The 19,589-nt window shown below is 41.9% G+C and overlaps 1 protein-coding gene and 1 non-coding gene across 9 annotated transcripts in view; both read right to left on the bottom strand.

Annotated features, from left to right (window-relative positions):
- LOC126404551 (ADAMTS-like protein 1) overlaps positions 1-19,589 on the bottom strand; it is a 123,774-nt gene that overhangs the window by 62,119 nt on the left and 42,066 nt on the right. For all 8 annotated transcript variants that reach the window (XR_007571495.1, XR_007571496.1, XM_050067832.1 and 5 more), the window contains one exon: positions 13,472-13,588. Coding sequence is in view for 6 of the 8 variants with exons in the window: in XM_050067832.1 (XP_049923789.1) it covers positions 13,472-13,588 (117 nt within the window). In the remaining 2 variants the exon portion in view is untranslated. The remainder of the gene's footprint in view (positions 1-13,471; positions 13,589-19,589) is intronic.
- Positions 1,208-1,395, bottom strand: LOC126404733 (U2 spliceosomal RNA). Its single transcript, XR_007571507.1, has one exon. It is a non-coding gene; the product is annotated as a U2 spliceosomal RNA (small nuclear RNA).

The following is a 19,589-nucleotide window of genomic DNA, read 5'->3' as shown; positions in this document are numbered from 1 at the left end:
GCATAACTGCTGAACTTCACAAATGTATTCGTTATTGATTAATTTGTGGATTATTTTGTCAAGGAATTGTTTGGCCTACGAAATGTAAAAACCCCTATCCTAGCGTCCATGAGCCTAAAGTGAAGCCTTTAAAATGGCTTATCTTGTCTAACCTAGAGTTCAAAACCTAAAGATATTTAATGCTACTATCATATATGCCAAAAAAATGCAGCAAATCCACACATCTGACAAGTTAGAACCTGCAAATGTTTGTCATTTTTGCTTAAAAATGGCCTAAACCAATAGTTGCAGGTATTTTCCTTTCAATCAATTAACTTATTAGAGGAAATCATTGCAGTTCTCAAGGAAATATATGCCATCTTTTGGTTTTACATCTTTCTTAAAGGTCCATAGCGTAGGATTTAGGGGGATCTACTGGCAGAAATTGAATAAAATATTTATAACTATGTTTTCATTAGCGTATTTACACATGAAACTAGAACTGTTGTGTTTTCGTTACCTTAGAATGAGCCACTGGAATCTAAAAAAGGAGCAAGTCCTCTTAAATGGAGTCTGCCATGTTGTTCTACAGTAGCCCAGAATGGACAAACCAAACACTGGCTCTAAATCAAGCCCAGGAACAGTGCCAGGCTTTGAAGCCAAATTTACATAGTGGTCATAGTGACCCTATGATGCCATTGGGTCCAGAAAGACTTTTTCCCATAGACTTACATTGTGAATGAGGCTGTGTAAATCAGCGGATACATTTTTCTGAACGTCACAACCTCCACGAAATTATTTCACTATCAGGCTTTGATCCATTTGGTCCAATAACATTTTGTGGTGGGAGTCTAGAACAGCTGCACGATTAAATGATTTTAGCCCCATCCAAGTTAGTGTAGCACTAAAGCAGAAGTTAGTTGCTTGGCCACCTTAAGTTTCTAGCACACTTGCTCTATGGGCCCCACAGTGCCGAACATCCGAAGTAATTTCATACCATGAAAATTGAGCTTTTTTGGCTTCACGCACCACTGAGTCATTGGAATGAATGTTGGCCCGCATCCAACGTTATCTCCAGTTCTACATCCATGTTCTCCATAGGGCCACTTGCGTTTTTGCAGTGGCATTTGTGGTTGGCACACGGGAGAAGCTTCATTTGGTTGCAATCTGCAACCTCACAGCTAGATGCCACTAAATCCCACAAAGTCATATTTCAATTTCTTTAGTTTAGTTTAGTTCCATTCCTGGAGGTGCTGCAATACCAGGTCGATGCGTGGAGTGGACGGGGCAAGCCCCTTTTCCATCTCCCTGTTCCAAAAACCAATTTAATATATGGTCCCCGGGTAGGGGACGTATCAGATATTAAACTGATAAGAACAGATACTACACTTGATAGCCAAAAGGCCGAGAAGTGATGATATAACTTTAAATGAGGCAGTTTGAGTGATGGTGGCATTAATGTCCCTCAAAGAGAGGAAGAACTGCACAAAACACCACTACATAAGTTCACTAGGATCCTCAGTCAGGGCTATGACAGTTGACTGACACCGACTCTTTCAGGGATCAAGTCTAAGACCTTTAAATTGCAACTCCTTCTTCCAGTAAACCACCCAGCTGTACTGGATAAACTGTAACAAGCCAATACTACAGAGAGCAAACCAGTTCATGGCTTTCCAGATAGGAAAACTGGGAGATGTGTATGTTTGTTCTGCTACTGTGCTGTACATGCCCAACCACGACCGCACAGAACCATTAGAGCCCACATCAAAGGCAGGGATACGTTTTGGGTTGCACCTTGCCGAATGCTGAACCTAAACTCTGCTTCGCATGGGTGGCAGGGATCCTTCAGCAACAGATTTTTACTGCTGTTACTCTGGATAACACTGTTGCTTACACTGGATACTGGCTACATACTGCACGCTGCCTGAGCCAAGTGCCCAAGATGAACACTTCAGCTTACATTGGAGTGCCACTGAAGTTATTAAAGTTTACAACTGCTACCTTGAAGTTAGTCTGTTTATTTCATGTAGAACCACAAGGTGAAAAACAACTTGTACTGGACATATTCTTGTTCTTTTGAAGCAACATCTTTGTTGACTTTTTTATAAACAGCTCCAAGTCCAAGAGTTTGGGTGGGGGACTCCCACCCAGAACAAGAACATGTTCGATTGAGATGTTTGGCTGCAATATTCTGCAGCAAAATTTAATTTCTTCTATGTCTCTTATTCAACCAGTATGAAACCACATTCATGGCCTCGACTGATCTTGCCCACGTGCCCAAACACACACACGCAGAACCAAAAAAATAAATAAAAGGCTTACTAGTAACAATCGCCACTTGGAGGCAATTAGTACATACAGTGCCAAAACCAAAGCGAAGACATCCAAAAATTCCTGGATGAAACTTTTTGGCATCAACCCATCCCCATTGTACAAGTGTGTCTCTGTTTGTGTCTGTGCTTGCCTGCGTAAATGCATCGCTGAGCATGGAGTAGAATACAAACATCTGCAACAGGGAGTGAAATGTAAACAATTAGAAATCAATCACTTGCCCAGAAAATGTGTGCGTGCCTTCACACGCCGAGGAGGAGCATATACTGCAGGAGGTGAGGAGAGAAGACTGTGAGGATGATGGGGGAGAGGAAAGGGAGGGGGAGGTTTCACCCATTAATCAAAGACATAGTTTTGGATGCTGTGCATGTGCGAGGGGACATGCGATAGTGTTGAATTCTAAAGGCGCAGAAATCACATATGGATTCCCGTATTGCACAGTGCATGTACATGGCAGCATCCAAATACAAACATCTATGGGATTACATGAGGGTACGCTGTGCAAGAGCCTCTCCAGATGGGAGTGTGTGCGCAACGGTAGCCAGCAACAGACATACTACTGGCTGCATGCATTCACACACACCCACATTTGTTATGTGGGTACTGTGGTGAGGTCTTGTCCCTGGTGGTATTACCTCAGCAGCACAACTCCAGTACCCACAGCGCACTGGTGTGACACCACATCAAGCAAGGGGGGAGATATTCGATGTGGCACTGCGAGGGCCAAGGCTTTACTGAACACATATGTTGATGGAACAAACACAGGGGTGAGAGAAAGATCCCCAGTCCAAAGCCACGTGGCTTTACACCACATTCACCAGCACTCAGCACTTTCTTCAAGAGCACTGGGACCGAGCCTCCAAACAGCGCTCGCATGTGCCAAACACCAGTCAGCCCAGCCAAAGCGCACAAGTCAGCGAGGCGAATGTCTCCTGATTCACTGCTCGCCTGTTCAGTCCTTTCTTTTTCTTGTCTTAAATGCACGATGGACATCGTTTCTAGCGAAGAAAAGGGTTGTCCTGGCCTGTCTCGCGAGCTAATTTCAATGGAGTCAGGGTATCTTTCAGATAGCTGGCTATGCAGAAACAAACACTGGCATTCATGGCTAACTGGCGTCACGAAAGCAGTTATTAACTCGCTGTTTGGACCCGAGGTTTTCCAATCCAACTACAGCATGATCGGCTTCGCATACAGGCAGTGTTTCTAATAAACAACCCAGTCAATCGCAAGCAATGAGGACAGATCCAAAGAATTTGATTTCTCTAAAGAAAACAACTCTGAAAATGAATAAATATGAGCAAAAACAATGATTTCACAAAATGGTGATGGGACACATTGTACTTTTTATCACCAGCATGTCAGTGAATGACAGCATGTCAGTAAATGCTCCTCTGCTCTCCTATCAGTGTTCCTGCGTGTAATGTATTGATTAGTTATATGTCAATGAAAAGAGCACCCTATCAATATCTGCACAAGGTTTTCCACATTTCACAATTTTTCACCTCTCACTATCTGTGCATCAAAGTTCAAAGGGAGAATAATGACGCAATTTTTTGTTGAATTTTGAAGAAGGGATGATTTTTGTTATGGATCTGATCACTTGAAATAACCTGATCCGAGCACTTCTATGTCAAGGGAATAGTTTGACATTTTGGGAATATGCGTCCTTGCTTTCTTGGAGAGAATTATATGAGAAGATTGATACCACACTCTCTTTATGGTAAATATGTAGCTACAGCTGGCAGCCAATTAGCCTAGCTTAGCTACAAGTCACCTTTTTACGCAGGGGTTATGGGCCTTCCTTGAGTCTGCGCTGGTTGCCTGACAACAGGTCCAGGCCAATAGGTTGGCATCAATCTTCTCATCCAACCCCTCAACAAGATAGCAAATGGGCAAATTTCCCAAAATGTCAAACTGTTTTTTTAAATAACCTGTGGTGACTTTTTTTGTAAAAAAAAAAAAAAAAAAAAAAAAACACCAAAAACTTGTTAATATTACATTTGTGTTAAAACTTTGTCACTTCTCTAAAGCCAAGTTCAGACCAAACATTTGCAATGAGATGAGTTGAAACAGGTGACTACTCGCTCTGGCCGCTCTGCAACGTTCTAAAAACCTGCCGGTTCAGAAAAATGCAACTAGATGAGATGGTGTATCATCGCTATGCAACAACTCTCCTATTTCCATTCTGTTTTCCAGCTTTTCAAGCTTATTTTGAGGCTGAATATAATTTGTAACTTCTTCAAATATGAATGAGGATAGTGACAGTGTTAAGCACATACAGCTAGCAGCCGCCGCACCCGCCTTCCGACACCAGCACACCATGAGGACGGAAGCAAGCGAACATGGCAGCTGTGGCCATTTTGATTTGACCATTGGACTTCACTACAAGCCGAATGGCTGATGAAAACAAGTGATGTGCTTTTGTTCTAAAATCAGCCTCTGGCAATTTGACCAGCTGAGTTGCAGGTGACACCATCAGCCAGCTTGAGTCGAGCTCCGACAGTGCAGTTCACATCACTGCAACTTTTCTCTGCAACGTTCTAAAACGGTTTTGTCTCATCGCGAATCTTTGGTCTGAACTGGGCTTTAAACAGAATAAATGTGTTGTGTGCATTACCTTCCTCTTAAAACCTTTTCAGGGCATATTATTTTTTGGAAGAATTCAAACCCAAGTCTGTGGAAGAATGTAAAACCAAGGGCAGGACTGTAAGCATTCATGTGCATCATTGTCCATGTGCAGAACTGAGAACCACTCTTTCAAACTTTGCTCTATGGCACTACTAGTGGTCAAAACCTCCGCATGGTACCTTAAGGGCCCTGAGGTCAAGAGGGCGTGAGATCGAAACAAACTTTTTATATTAGGTAAGATTATTTTTTTGGGCATCAAGCTCTTTAGCAGAAATGTTTTGATATTTTTGTGTTACAGCAACGGTAAATATCTTTTGTTCTTTCAACACTGGGTTGTGTTGTTAACTTGCTAACTGTCTGACTAGTGTCTTGAATCCGTCCTGTCAGTCTTCCAGTTTCCAGTTTTTAATGACGAATACAGACAAGCGCCACCTGCTAGTATGGAGAGTTATTTTCTCTCAGGCAGACACAGAACGTATGTGCTAGCTGGCTGTTGTCTGTCGCCTTTATGATGTGTTCAAGTGCAACTTTTTGGCTGAGACACAGGTGACATGAGGCAATGCAACAGTTGGCCTTCGTCAGCACTAGTTCTTTGATGTTGGTTTGGTGTGTCTGGGCCGTAAGGCAATAAAACTTATGGCTAAAAGTAGGCCACTTTTACGACATTAAAAGCTCAGAAATCCCCTAAAGCTTTAAGTTGAAGTGGTGTTAACACCAGGGGGCACAGCACATAGTGGAAAAAAACTTGAGCCTACACATCCTCTCAGCCTGCTAAAACTAACATGCCCATCCTTTTAATGAAGACAAATGAAGTGTTTAATTGTGCAAAACTGTTGCCCTTTCCACCTGGCGCTACACGCAAAACACAGCTGCCAAGACGGCGTGCAGCTGAGCATTGGGCCTCTCTTTCTACGAGCTGCTGCTGCCCCGGCCACTGAGTGCTTCCCCCTGTTTGCCACCCTGACTGGCCCTTGGCCCCGCTCGCCCAACCTCAATTACTCCGCACCCTGACACCCTGCCAAAAGGCGGAACCGTCTCGGCACTTGTTCACCCTGAAGGTTTTGAAAAAAGGAAAAAAAAATGCCCCAGACTGTTACTGCCTGAGGTGCAATTGAGCATGTAAAAACATTAAGGCCCGACTTGCTTGGCATGTGATGAAGTGAGAGAGGCAGAGGGCAGCGAGGAGGACACGTCTAACAAAACATCTAACATCTCGCAGAAAGACGAGAGGGAGAAAAGGTGAGAAAATAAAACAACAGTGCAAAAGGACATAACCACCATTCCATGAAACATGTGAGGACAGGCAAAGCAGAGGTGTCCTCACTCCAGGCCTGAAGTCATTGCTGCAAAGTGGGGCTCTAATAACTGTCATTACCAAACACTTAGCTGTTACAACCCATAATATCCTGGCCATTATTGGTGTGGATAACACAAAGTATGACCAAGAGAAGCAATCAGTGCATCCTGACCCTCGGTGTAGTGCAGGGTTGTTAACAGAGCAAAGGAACTAATTACAAGTACTTGTGTGTGTTTGTGTTTCCACCTCCTCTACTTAAGGTACATACGGTTATAGAAATACAAGTAGTAACTACAGATTGGGAGGTAACTAATTACTTAAACAAATATTGGTTCCTATATTAAAGGGACAGTTCACTCAAACACACTTTTCCTCTAACCTGTAGTGATATCTATCAATGTAGATATTTTGGTGTAAGCTGCCGAGTGTTGGAGATATCAGCTGTAGAGACGTCTGCTTTCTCTTTAATATAATGGAACTAGATGGCATTCAGCTTGTGGTACTCAAAGTGCCAAAAAATTACATTTGAAAAACACAACAGCAATGTCTTTTTCTGGAAATCATGACCCGGTTACTTAAGATAATCCACAGACCTTGTCGTGAGCAGCTTCATGTAGGAACTATTTTCTTTCTACCAACCATAACCTCCTGAGACCCTGTGTCCTCATATGAGGACATCACATTTTGGGTTTACTTGACCTTATACTTTGTTCCACTCATTTTCGGAACCCATCGGCTGTATTCGGCGTTTGACTTCTGGCAGACGGCAATACAACCTCTGGGGGCAGACCCCCGATTTTTTGGCATTCAAGTTTGATTTGGGCGGAGGAGGCAAATTTACGTTTCCAACTTCCGTTTATATATAAGTAAATATGCTGAACCATTGCGATGGATTCAGAGTTTGCAGTGACGCCAATTATGTTCTGCCTCGTTAGTTCACCGCACGGACCGTTTAACCTGGTAACAACTGCAGCCGGCTCAAACATGATTGGTCAATATCACGCGGACTACAAACAGCCTACAACCGGAAACCAGGACTCTTCTACTCTCCTTCCGGAGGCAAGATCTCCAGGGTTTGCCTACAGACTCTACATTCACTGAATGTAGAGTCTGTATATAGAGACTATGTCCCACTTAACTTAAATCTGTTGTACTCGTTCGTGGACACTTTTTTGTCCCATTTAGTGTCTGGAAGAGCACAATACACTAATCCATGTAAAAACAAGATGGCAGCCATCTCTGCCAAGTCAGTCTGCAGCCAATCCCGACAAAGGTAGACAAAACCTGAAACTTGTTTAATTATGATTAATAATGTTTGTAGTTTGATATGGCAACAAATTTGACCAATTTTAGCAACATTAACAATCTAAACCACTGATAACTAGGAAGTAGGGTTGGGTCGGTTCTCAGTAATACCAATTTGGTTCGGTACTCCATCTTGGACCGGGTTTTGTTTTTTGAGACCGACCGGACCGCATACTCGGGCGGAACGTACGCAGAGTGGACTCGGTAAAAGCGGACGTCCGCAAGCCCTGTGCACGCAAAGCTCAGATTTTACGACCGCGCGGACTCCACTCCGCGCACCAGTGTCAGACAAAAGACTGCTCGGCATGTATTTTTCACATCGTGGGGATTTTTCCCGGACATTTTTACAGGAAACTACAACGCGGAAGTGTGCTCGACTATGGAAGCCCGAATGACTGCGGATGTTCCTCGCGGAGTCCGCTCCACTTATAGTAAGCCCGAGTCTGTGAGCACCTGTGTCTGCCTCTTCACCAAGCGCACAGCGAGCAGGAGAGAGAGGGGGTGGGGGTGGGGCGGGGACTGAGCTGGGGGTGCGAGTGCGCATGTGCCGAGGCCTCTACTGTAGCCTGGAGTTTGTTTAATAGTGACGGGGAGTCGATAATGGCGGACAATTTAGTCTCGAAAAAATCAAAGAATGCGCCAATATGGCAACACTTTGGCTTTGAGCCAGACGAAGGAGGCAACCCTTGTTTGCACTGATTGAGTAAGCTGCAAATTTTTTTTGTAAGGAATAAAAGAAACAACATGTTACTGTCACTCTGTTGTCCTATGGTCGTTTTTTATTTTAAATGAGTCAACTGTGTCCCCAAGTGGCGTAAATCCAGTATTACCGACTTGATGCGGTTTTTCACAAAAACCGGACCGTTTTTTTTTTTTTCTCATACCGACCCAACCCTACTAGGAAGTACTTGTTTGAAGACTGGACTTTATTATCTTCTGGTTTTAGGACATCGGGACTTCATTATCGTTGACAATGTTTAGTCTTTTAAAACTTAGCGGGTCCTATTGATCCCACATAGCTGGGAGAAATCAAAAATGCATACCAAACAAAAATTTGGGTCTCAGGAGGATATCACCACACAGAAGGAGGCGCGAATGAGACGCTGTCAAAAGCACGGGCCCCTTTTCCATTAGTAGATGAATGCTTTCTCCTGCGAGGTGTAGTTCAGTCGAGAGAAAATAGTTCCTACATGAAACTGCTCACAACAAGGTCTGTGGGTTGAGTTTTTTAAAATGTATTTTTTTTACCCCTTTGAGAACCACAAGCCAAGTGTCATCTACTTCCATTATATTGAAGAGAAGGCAGACATCTCTACAGCCGATATCTCCCAACACTCGGCGACTCACACCCATTGACCTTTAAACTTACACTCAATCTATATTGACAAACAGCACTACAGGTAAGAGGAAACATGTATCTTTGATTTGGGGGTGAACTGTCCCTTTAAAGCTGTACTAATCTTTCTTTTTAATCTAAATTAATCAATGCACAAAGCATACAGGGAGCAGCTTACACACAGTTTGCCAGGTTTGTGCTGCTTCACTATCACACAAATACAACTAGTAGCCGACACATACACACACCCATCCGGTAAATGAAGGATCACCTTTCAGTAACCCACTTTAAAGTTGTCTGTTGACAGGATGATCACATTCGCCGTCTAGACAGCAGCCAGCTGAGGAGAAAACCGTGTGTCTCTCTTTGTATCACTTTTTTTTTTTCGAAGGCTGTGCCTTTCTCTTCTACGCTAACTTCAAATTTCACTTTCTGACAAAGATTAGAAGTTTACAAATCATGTTCTCTGTCCTTTCTCTTTCTCTGTTAATCGCCCTGAGGTTGAGCGGTAGCTGCCACCTGTGCATCACCTTTGGAACAGCAACTTAAATCTCAAGACATCAAGTTTCAAACCTTTTAACCTGTAAAGTTTTAGTTTTACAGAGATAAAAAGTTGCAGATCAGTTATCTCCCTGCAGTTAAATAAATCTGACAGAACTTTTTTACACATTTTAAAGCATATTTTACCGGTTTTGAGTTAGCTGATGCTCTCAGAGCTGCTGGAAAACTTCATTCATGGCCAAACAATGAGAGGGAATAGTCGTAGAGAGATTTATGACCGGCTTTTCTGTTTATCTTCACAGTCTCGCTCATTCAGTCAAGTTACAGAGGGGGGAAAAAAAGACTTTCTCAGACTCAGCAGCCAACATTTTAGCCATCAGACCCCCCGCACACTTTGATTCAGGAACCTCTCAACCCAATAAACTAACTTGATATTTGTTTATGAATGCTGACATTGTTGAAGCTCTACAGTACTTGCCATCACATAATAAATATGGGTTAATTTACAAAGGTATGTTAGACCTAAGCTGTTTAAGACAGCTCTATTCCGACGAAGTAGCTTGTGCTGAGGCTGCCAGGAAAAACACTTTCCTTCGGAGAGAACAATTCATCTGTGGCCCTCTTGAGGGATAGGGTAAAGGGTGCTGGGGAGGTCAGTCTTATTGCCCACCGACCGACCCTGGCACACACGCATGAAAGTTAAACTAGAGAAAGCGAATACACTTTGGAGTCTGAGATCCGCCTCCTGGGTTGCTTGCTAATTAAGCTGCGTTTGTCTTGGCTTGGAATCAAGCTTAATATTGAACCAAGATCCAACACAGAACAGCGCTACAGGCGCACAGAGACTGAAAATCGGCTGAGTGCTGAAAGGAATCACAAGTGTGGCTCCTGGGAGTCTGCAGGCTCCTCAGCTGAAGACATGTTGGCATCACACATGTAGCAGGAGCCACTTTTTATCTGTCTTGTTGTTCTAATTAATATGAGATAAAACCTGCAGGCTGTCACATCAAATTTAACTGCCCTAAAACTTCCTATAAAACTCTTCCTAGATACTATCTTTATTCATCTGTATTCATTTTAATGGCATTAGATTTAAAGGTCAATGGGCAGCTTGCAGTGGTTACATCTTTCTAAGGCTGAAATTAAGTGCATAAGTTTTTCTTTAAAGCTCGACAGTTTCGCCAAATAATGGTTTAAATAAATAGTTCTACATTTTGAGAAATATGCTTATTAATTTTCGTGTTGAGAGCTAGATGACATGATGGATAGCACACTCATGCCTGTGAATTAAGTGTGGAGCTAGAGCCAGCAGGCAATTAGCTCAGCTTAGCATAAAGATTGGAAACAGGGGCAAACAGCCAGCCTGGCTCTCTCCAATGTTCCAACACCTCTAAAGTTCATTAATTAAAGAAAGAGTTCAACATTTTCGGGAAATGTTTATTCGCTTTTTGGCGGAAAGTAGAAGAACGATACCACTCTCATGTATGTTCTTAAAGGTATACTATGCAGCATTTTCCTTAAACCAATTCATAGACTCATGCAAAAGTAACCACTCTCAGTAACATCAAGTGTGTGTTGGTGTATATATCTGCAGAGACTAGGGCTGGGCGATATGGCCTTTAAATTATATCAGTTCAATTCAGCTTTATTGTCATTTTGCTACATGTGTGCAGAGCAGAATGACAGAGGATCATCATTCTGCGAGGACATTATCACTAAGAACAGACACTAAACGCTAACTAGAATTACCAGCCCCTAGCTCTATGCCTCCGTGCACCTGTCAAGTCTCTCTTACAGTTTACAACCATGTCTGTGAAAACATGCTTCACACACATCTTCACCCCGGCAGCACAGAGGATCTATACAATCAGCACAGTTTGAAGGTGGACACCCAAGATAAGTGTAACCAATTCAGTATCTGACCAAATGTCTCCCCTTCTGTTCCTGAGATATGATGTTGAGGAATGGCCAGAAGAGTGTTTTTGCGTAATATTGTGATGTCACAGTGAAGTTGACCTTTGACCTTTTGGATATAAAATGTCATCACTTCATTATTATACCCTATTAGACATTTGTGTGAAGTTTTATCATCATTAGCGGAAGAATTCTTGAGTTATAGCCAGTGACATGTTTTGTGAGGTCACACTGACCTTGACCTTTGACTTTTGACCACCAAAATCTAATCAGTTCATCGTTGAGTCCAAGTTAACGTTTGTGACAAATTTGAAAAAAAAAAAAAATCCTTTGAGGTGTTCCTGAAATATCAACGTTCACAAGAATAAGACAGAAAAGGTCACAGTGACCTTGACCTTTGAGCATCTAAGAATTTCATTGTTGAGACCCTGACCTCTGCCTCTATTTTCTTACAGTGCACAGGTGAGGTCCAGACTTTATAAAAAGGTGGCGACTTTATAAAAAGGTGGCGACCAGCTGCCAGACCGTAAGTAACACAAATCCAAGAAGAAGCTATCAAAACAGGTGAAACAGTGCCAGAAAAAAGCAAATATAGCGAGGTAAAACCCCAAGTGGACAAAGCTGAGGTTGGCTTTTACTTTCACTTTTGCTGGCGCTACCATTTCCAAACAGTAGATTAGCTTATCTTTATGCTAAGCTATACTAACTGTCTTCTAGCTGTAGCTCTTCTCATCCAAGTCTTGGAAAGAAAGCAAATAAGTGAATCTCCCAGGACATCTTATGTGCACCTGTGTGGTGATGGCAAAAATAATGCAACCATACTGACTATAATGAAACCCATAAAGAGCAACTGACGCCTGGATGGCATAAATTCAGTATGTGGGAGTGGACGTATAAATGTCGTTTGTGTGATGTTTGGTTTGAAAACCATTTGCTGATGCAAATTCAAAAATTTGCTTGAGGTCAGTGAATCATAAATCACATCACTGCTTGGTTACAATATGAAATCCAAATGCTGTAAAGATAGCTGTTTGTGGTTTCTAACTAGAGCACTGTAAGCATGTACCACGGCATTTACATTCTTGACTTCTGATAGTTTTTTAATGGTTTTTCCATTAAGTCTGCTTTATGGATATAAAAGAGCATGTAAAAAGCAAAGATGGAACAGAATACTGTCAAATATATGTCACTTTGAGACACTAGGTAGGACAACATGAATATTAGACTTCATAATAAAAAGAGTTTCCCTCCCTGATCCCCTCTTAAAACAGAATATGACCTCTGTCTGCCACTGATCTGTAAGGCTATCCTGCACATGTGAATGTTCAAATGAGCCCTCATGATCCTGCTTTACAGTGTGATGGTGAGTTCAAGCAGATCATCTGTTTCAAAAGAAATGTCACTATATTTGATCAGTGTTCAAAGAGTGTGAGGGCTGCTGAATATTCTCTATGTTAAGGTCAAAGGGTCATTCACTGAAGCATGGAGGCTTGTGAAATGTGTGTAGTCAGGACTTTTCACCTCTCACCTGACAGAGGAGGTCATATCTGCGGAAAAGTGCATGGAAACCAGACCATGAGAGTTACATAATGTCCTCACAGCAAAAAGAAAAATGCAACTCAAGATATTACTGTTCACAACCCTTTGATCATTTCTAACAGATTCCTCTCAAATTGCGCCAGGACCAATCCCATCACAAAGGAATGATGAGATAGGCGAGCTGGACGTCGATTTCCGTGACAACGGCAGCTCTGCCCTCCCTCCCGCCCAATTAGATAAAACATCTGGGTGAGAGATCGGCTTAAGAAAACTGCTGCGGCCAGGACTCATGTCTCATCAAAAGGTGATGACAGAGTGGGAGTAATGCGATGCAAAAAAGCCACCCCACCCTACAACGTGTTAAGTGCGTGTGTTTGCATGTGCTGCCCTGTTTCACATCAAGCGAGGTCAGCCCGCCCTCCACTCCCAGTGTCCCACGATCATCATTCACTTACTGAGGTATAATATGGCTGATTTTTCACTCCTCTGGTGTGGTGCATTACATAAACACTCTACAATAGATTTATTGACTGATTTAGTTTTATCTGACTTCTCAATTTATTTCTTATTTAAGTTATAAAAGGAAAAAAGATGGAGATTTGAAATTAAAAGTGTTCAGTGTTTTCTGATCGGGCACTTACTGGGTCCTCTGGTTTCTGGTTGCCATCATGGAGAGGCTCCTCTGCAAGGTGATCTCGTCGAATCAGAGTGAATTCCCTGATGAACACTGCGTCCCCATCATTGGCCCAAACAGCAAGCTGAAAAACAAAGATCCAATCAGAGGTGTCCTGTAGGGTAATACGCCACATTTTGGTCTCCATCTTACAAGATGAGGCCACAATATTCCTGGAGAAAGATCAAGGAGGCAGAGTGATGCAGCCAGAGGAGGCTACGACAGTCTGCAGTCTGCCATTGGAACAGATATAAACACTGTTGCCTTTACATGTGGTTGGACAACACTTCATACAAAATTGTTCATTTCAAAGAAGCAAGAAAGAGCCTGGAGCCATGTTTGAAATCACGTTATAAAAATCTAACAGTGTGTTTGAACCATGAGATTTGAGCCTTTCTTTCACTCCAGATAAACATATTGTGGAACATGGGCATGTCTTTAAATATACATTCAAAAATTCATATATAACTCTGCTCTATACCCTTTTTTTATACATTTTTTTAAGCATCTTGCAGGTACTCAACAGTTGTCATGAATGCTGGTATTAGCAATTGAGACCAAAACTATATTTTGTACCGGGGCGTAAGCATGTTTATTTCGTCTGTAAAGTTGGGCATTTTAACTTGGCAGTCAATGGGGATTTACGGTATTTTGGAGCCAGCCTCAAGTGGCCATACGATGAACTGCAGTTTTTGGCACTTTTGCATTGGCTTCATTGTGACCCTTGGTGATGCCCTGATTTGACATCTGGCGGCAGCACACCATCAAAAGTTTTGGTTTGATATGACTGTGCTAGTGCTAATTAGTCAATGTTAGCATGCTAACATGCTTTACTAAGGTGCTGAGCATGGTTAACATTAAATATTGCTGATGTTAGCATGCCTACATGCTCACCAATAGAGCCTGACAGAGCCACTGCAGAGTGACTTTGTAAGAGAGAATTATTACCTAAAGCTCTTTTTTTTTTTTTTTAATTTAAAGGACTGGGGTTACCGCAGATCCTTAAAAACTCTTAAAAGGCACTGACGTCATTAATCTGAAAATAAGGCTTTATTTGTATTAAAATGTTTTAAAAGCTTGATTTAAGACAGTAGGATTATATGAATATTTTTTTCTGACGCATTGTCAAATCAAAATAATATCTTTTTTTAATAATATCCTGAATGCCTCTTGCATTAACATTACACACGGATAGCGGAACCTATAAAAATCATATTTTGTTTACGGGCACGATGCTAGCTAGCTGTCACCATACCCTGGATGACATAGGGAAGTGTAAAGAAGCAAAAAACTGGCAATTCAACCAGGAAGTTTTTCAAACTTGGTACGGTGGTAATCAAGACAGTGGAATTCCACATCCAGAGTAAAAAACAAAAAAATCGCCCAGAAAACTTACCAACAAATGGCAGGAATTTTACCAGTTCGGTCCTACCCTGGTGTTGTTTTATGTTACAATAAACATTTGGGCAAAAGTGTCCATAACCTCCCGAAATTGATGTTGATTTCTGTTTTTTTTTACTTCAGTTTTGGTCATGTAAAATTGATTTTTAATTTCATGTCAAGTGGCATTTACAACGTCTTAAAAAGCTTTAATTCTAGCTGGGGTTAAGCTGTAGGAACCCTGTTACACTGATGATTATACTACCTTTACCATATCAGGTCAATACATGGGAGGGAGGTGTTTTTAACATACAAAACAAAACCATGTTTTATTATTATTTAAGTATGGATTCTTCTGTATGGGGTCAAATAAAAAATAAATAGTGAGACAACAAGCTCTTTGTTATTAATGCTGCAGTGTTTCCACTGGACCATCCTATTTTACCACTCTGGAGCAAGGAGTGATGGTGGGAAATGGAAGTAAACTGTAGTAAAACTTGAGTTTCTGTTTGCAATCATTTACACAGCATTGTGTGTTTTTTCTTCTGGTCTGTGCTCTTAACCGCACGTTCCTCTTGATGAGGGCAATCGTCATGGGCTCTGGAGGAATTCACAGCAGAGGAGATCTGATATCAGAAGACGTCATGAGTAACCCACCTCTTTGGGGAGATGGGTGGGGGTTGAGGGGCATCTTGGATAGGGCCCATTAGCAGCACAGCAGGGCCCGCATTCTCTAGGATGCACAAATTCACAGAGCGGGGGCCCTCAGCTGCTCTCAGTGGGTCATAAACACCCTGTAATGACCGAGGTCAACTGCTTGCCTCCCGGGCCTGTGCCAAGGCAGAGCGAAGCAGAGCAGGGGATGTGGGTTTGGGGTACTTGAGGTTCTTTGCATTGTAGGGGGTTGCAGATTTTAAGTTGTGGGGCAAAAAAAAAAAATGCTGCTAAGCAACTGCAGCAAAACTTACACCAGTGTGGGAAACAGCCATAGAGTGGACTCTTAAATAAGACAAATCAAATCTGGTCTAAAGCCCCACACTCAGCACTGCTTAGCTGCAGTCACTTAGACTATGGAGGCATCTGTAACAACACATAAGTCACTACAGTAAAATGTGGGCAAAAGCCTCCTCGGATGACCAGGATCATCAGCACATTTTTGTTGGGCATGGATGTGCGCATGTGGCAGCTGTTGGACCATCATTTTGGTTTATCTGTCTCCTTAAAGGTAAATAAAAGATCATATTTTATGTTGCACTATTTATAATTCACCACCTGCAAAGTGAATGAGATGAATGAGACTGAAGACTAATTTTATATCTGTGAGAAACTAGTTAAATACATTGCTGGAAATTTAATACAGCACGTTTCTCAGATTGACTCAGCAGTTTAAAGACTTCTAAACTATATACCCCAGAGATTTTAATGCATTTAGCATGGGAAACCAAATAACTGATATGAAAAAGCGTTATCCAAATACAGCCTACTATTAGGTGCCTGAATATAACATGAGATCTCCACTGACATGACTTATGTTGCACTGAAGCGTGTCCTCTCTGCCATCGAGGCTGAAAATTAAAATGTTACACAACTACAAGCCAGGGGTAAAGCAAACATAAGTCAAGCATACGGACATTAAGAGAAGCTTTGCTGATCTGTGTGTGTATGTGTGTGTGTGTCGGATAGGATGTACTGAAAACCACTTAAGTGACCAGATGTCCTTGCTCAAGGCTAAATGGAGGCCCGGCCGAGATGAACACGCCGATTGTGTCTTTCTCAAGAGATTTCCCCCCCGCCGTCCACAGAAATTATTTTCTCACACTTTCAGTGTCTTAACACCAGACAAATCTGACAACCATTTCCTTGTCATTTTGAAGTTTGCATCCATCTTCCGATACGCTCGGACCAGACTGAGCTGCAGGCTAATGGTGCATGACAACTAAACTCTCACTCACTGGAGTCTTAAAAGGGGGATCTATCAAACTCGTTTCCCTAAGCAAACAAGCTGGCTGTCCGGTGCCAATGTCAAGCATCCTGCACACCCCCACTGGACTAAACCATTACGATCTGGCAGAGGACTGGATATTTCCAAAAAGGGTCCAAGTGCTGGGTTATGGTATCATGTAAAGAAAGGGGGTCGATGACATACTGACAAAAACACATTTTATATTACAAATTTGTTTTGCCAAATATGTTCTTAAGATGCCCGACTTGGATTTACTGGAAACATTTTTTCCCCAATACAGGAAGTGTGACATTCCTGTGCAGCAGAGAAATTGTAGGGAGGAAGTGGAGGGAAATATCATGGGTTTTGGTTAAATGCTGAATATTCTCTAAAGCAAATATCTGCATCTATCAGAGGACAGGACAAGATTGTTGTATTGGAAGCATTCTGGTTTCCATTTGTAGTCTGATTAGTATTGATCAATCAGTAGCAGGTTAACAGTCCATGTGAAGAGGCAGAACACACTGAAATGCAATCTCTGAGCCTATTGTCTGATGAAGATTTAGCTTTCTATTAGCTTTTTCACCATTTGATCCACATTCCTATACAGATATATGTTTTTAGAAATTAGCCGAAAATAACAAGCGCACCAAAGATTAAGTCTTTGCCCGGATATAGGCTTACTGCATTAGATCTCCCAAAATATTGGCCATCACCCCCAGTGGCTTGTCGTTATCATAAAGATAACAAATGGGTTCTGAGATTAAATACACAAAGCTAGCAGCATGGTTCTAGATCTCTCCACCCCAATGGTCCAGACTGATTGAATTGAATTTTGTAAAGACACTCAACAGCCCCAGAGGCTGAATCCTAATGACTGGTGATCCCCATAGACTGCATGGAATAATGGACATAGCTACCACGAAGTCATCAATTGGTTTGTGGACTGCCATTTGGAAGCCTTGAGTTTCATCCATCGCCATCTTGGGCTGCGTCCGAAAGGCCCACTGGCATACTGCATACTACTACTACGTACTACCACTAGATGCTACTCCTACCTACTAAACAAGTTGGGTCCATTCGGACATACTAAAAGATTAGTGGGAAAACACTCCATCCGCTGGCAGAGCAGAGGTACTGCACATGTGCAGTACCTCTGCTCTGCCAGCAGATGGAGTGCCTACGAAAGCACCCCATCTGCTGGTTTGGCTGAGGTACTGCACCAAAATCTGAACGCACCTGTGACTACTGAAATTGCCCAAAAATGAAGCTGGCCACTCTTTACCCACCTGACTGTTCTTTGGGTCTGTACCCTGTCCCCTCTCACTCATGTAACATGTAACATGAGGTTTTACAGCTGTACACTTGTGATGTGACAATAGTGTTTTTTCTGATGTCTGATTGTTGGCCTCATAAATGTCGCTAAATATTACAGCAGGGCTGTACAGTGCTACAGTCGTTATAGCATATGCTACTAGAAATGATCCCGTGCTAAGTGATATCTGTATCTACTGCACATGGGCTGGTGAGTTGTGAAAGGTTTGCAAGACATTACATCCAGGGTGTCTGCAGAGATTTAAAAAGTATTGAAAGTTGATGAATCAATTTAGTGAAAATTGAGGCCTTTAAGTTTAACATAGTCTAATATTCCTCTAATATTGCACAGTTGGTTTGACATCCAGAGGTCACATGGTCAATAATAGCTTTATATGGAGAATAATAGCTTTATATGAGTTTTTTTTTTTACATTTAAAAAGTCCTCAAAACTTATAGGCTACATAAGATATATTTAAAAAAGAAGTGTTGTGGCATGTGACGAATATTAGCCTCTATGTTAAACAGTTGGTTTGACATCATTCACTCAAATGGTTTTAGCATATAATAGATATTTACTTTTCTTTTGAATGTCAAACGAATGTGAATGTCCAATATCAAACTAACTTAATACCAGTATAAAACAGACCGCTTTGTTCATAATCATATTAGCAGAAATACATTTTTGACCAATGAAAACTGTGTGTATATATATATATATATATATATATATATATATATATATATATATGCAGATATATATGTAATGTAGATATATATGTAATGTAACAAAGTGTGCGTGTAGTTAAATCTGTATTGATGCGCTGCTCTAGCCGCCGGCTGCCGTTGCTCCGCCATGATGTTTTGAATCTTGCCGGGCAGCGAGCACGTTGCATTTAAATAGGAGACTGATGAGGGCGGTAACATGCCGTGCAATGTCTACGATGAAGAAGACGACGAAGAGGAAGCCCGCGGTGCATTTTGGGTAAGTAGTAGCCCTGCAGTATGCTCTGTGATCATACTACAATGTAGGCGTGTTTAGTAGGGGTGGTAACATACTACTCCTCCCTACTACGGTTTCGGACATACTACATACTAATTTGGTCTACTACAATCCATACTACTTGGCCTTTCGGATTCAGACATTTGTGGAGCCAGACATGACCATATTTGCATCTTGCAGCTGGCTTGTCACTCAAACGCTCCCACCCTTAATCACGCATAACTTTATGTCTTCTTAAAACTTACACGGGGGAGTTATAAACAAATTTATCCTCCTTACAGTTGAATGTTGGAATTGCTACTGAGACCAGTACCATATTTTGTACCGGCTGTAAATATGTTTATTTCTACTGTAAAGTTGGGCATTTTAACTCTGTTTGGGATCCAGCCTCAAGTGGCCATATGATGAACTGCAGTTTTTGGCATTTTTGCATTGGCTGTATTTTTC

Source organism: Epinephelus moara, chromosome 17, assembly GCF_006386435.1.
Source record: "Epinephelus moara isolate mb chromosome 17, YSFRI_EMoa_1.0, whole genome shotgun sequence".
NCBI lineage: Eukaryota > Metazoa > Chordata > Actinopteri > Perciformes > Serranidae > Epinephelus > Epinephelus moara.
Note: the sequence above shows the minus strand (reverse complement) of the source record. Positions and strands in the feature narration are given on the sequence as shown.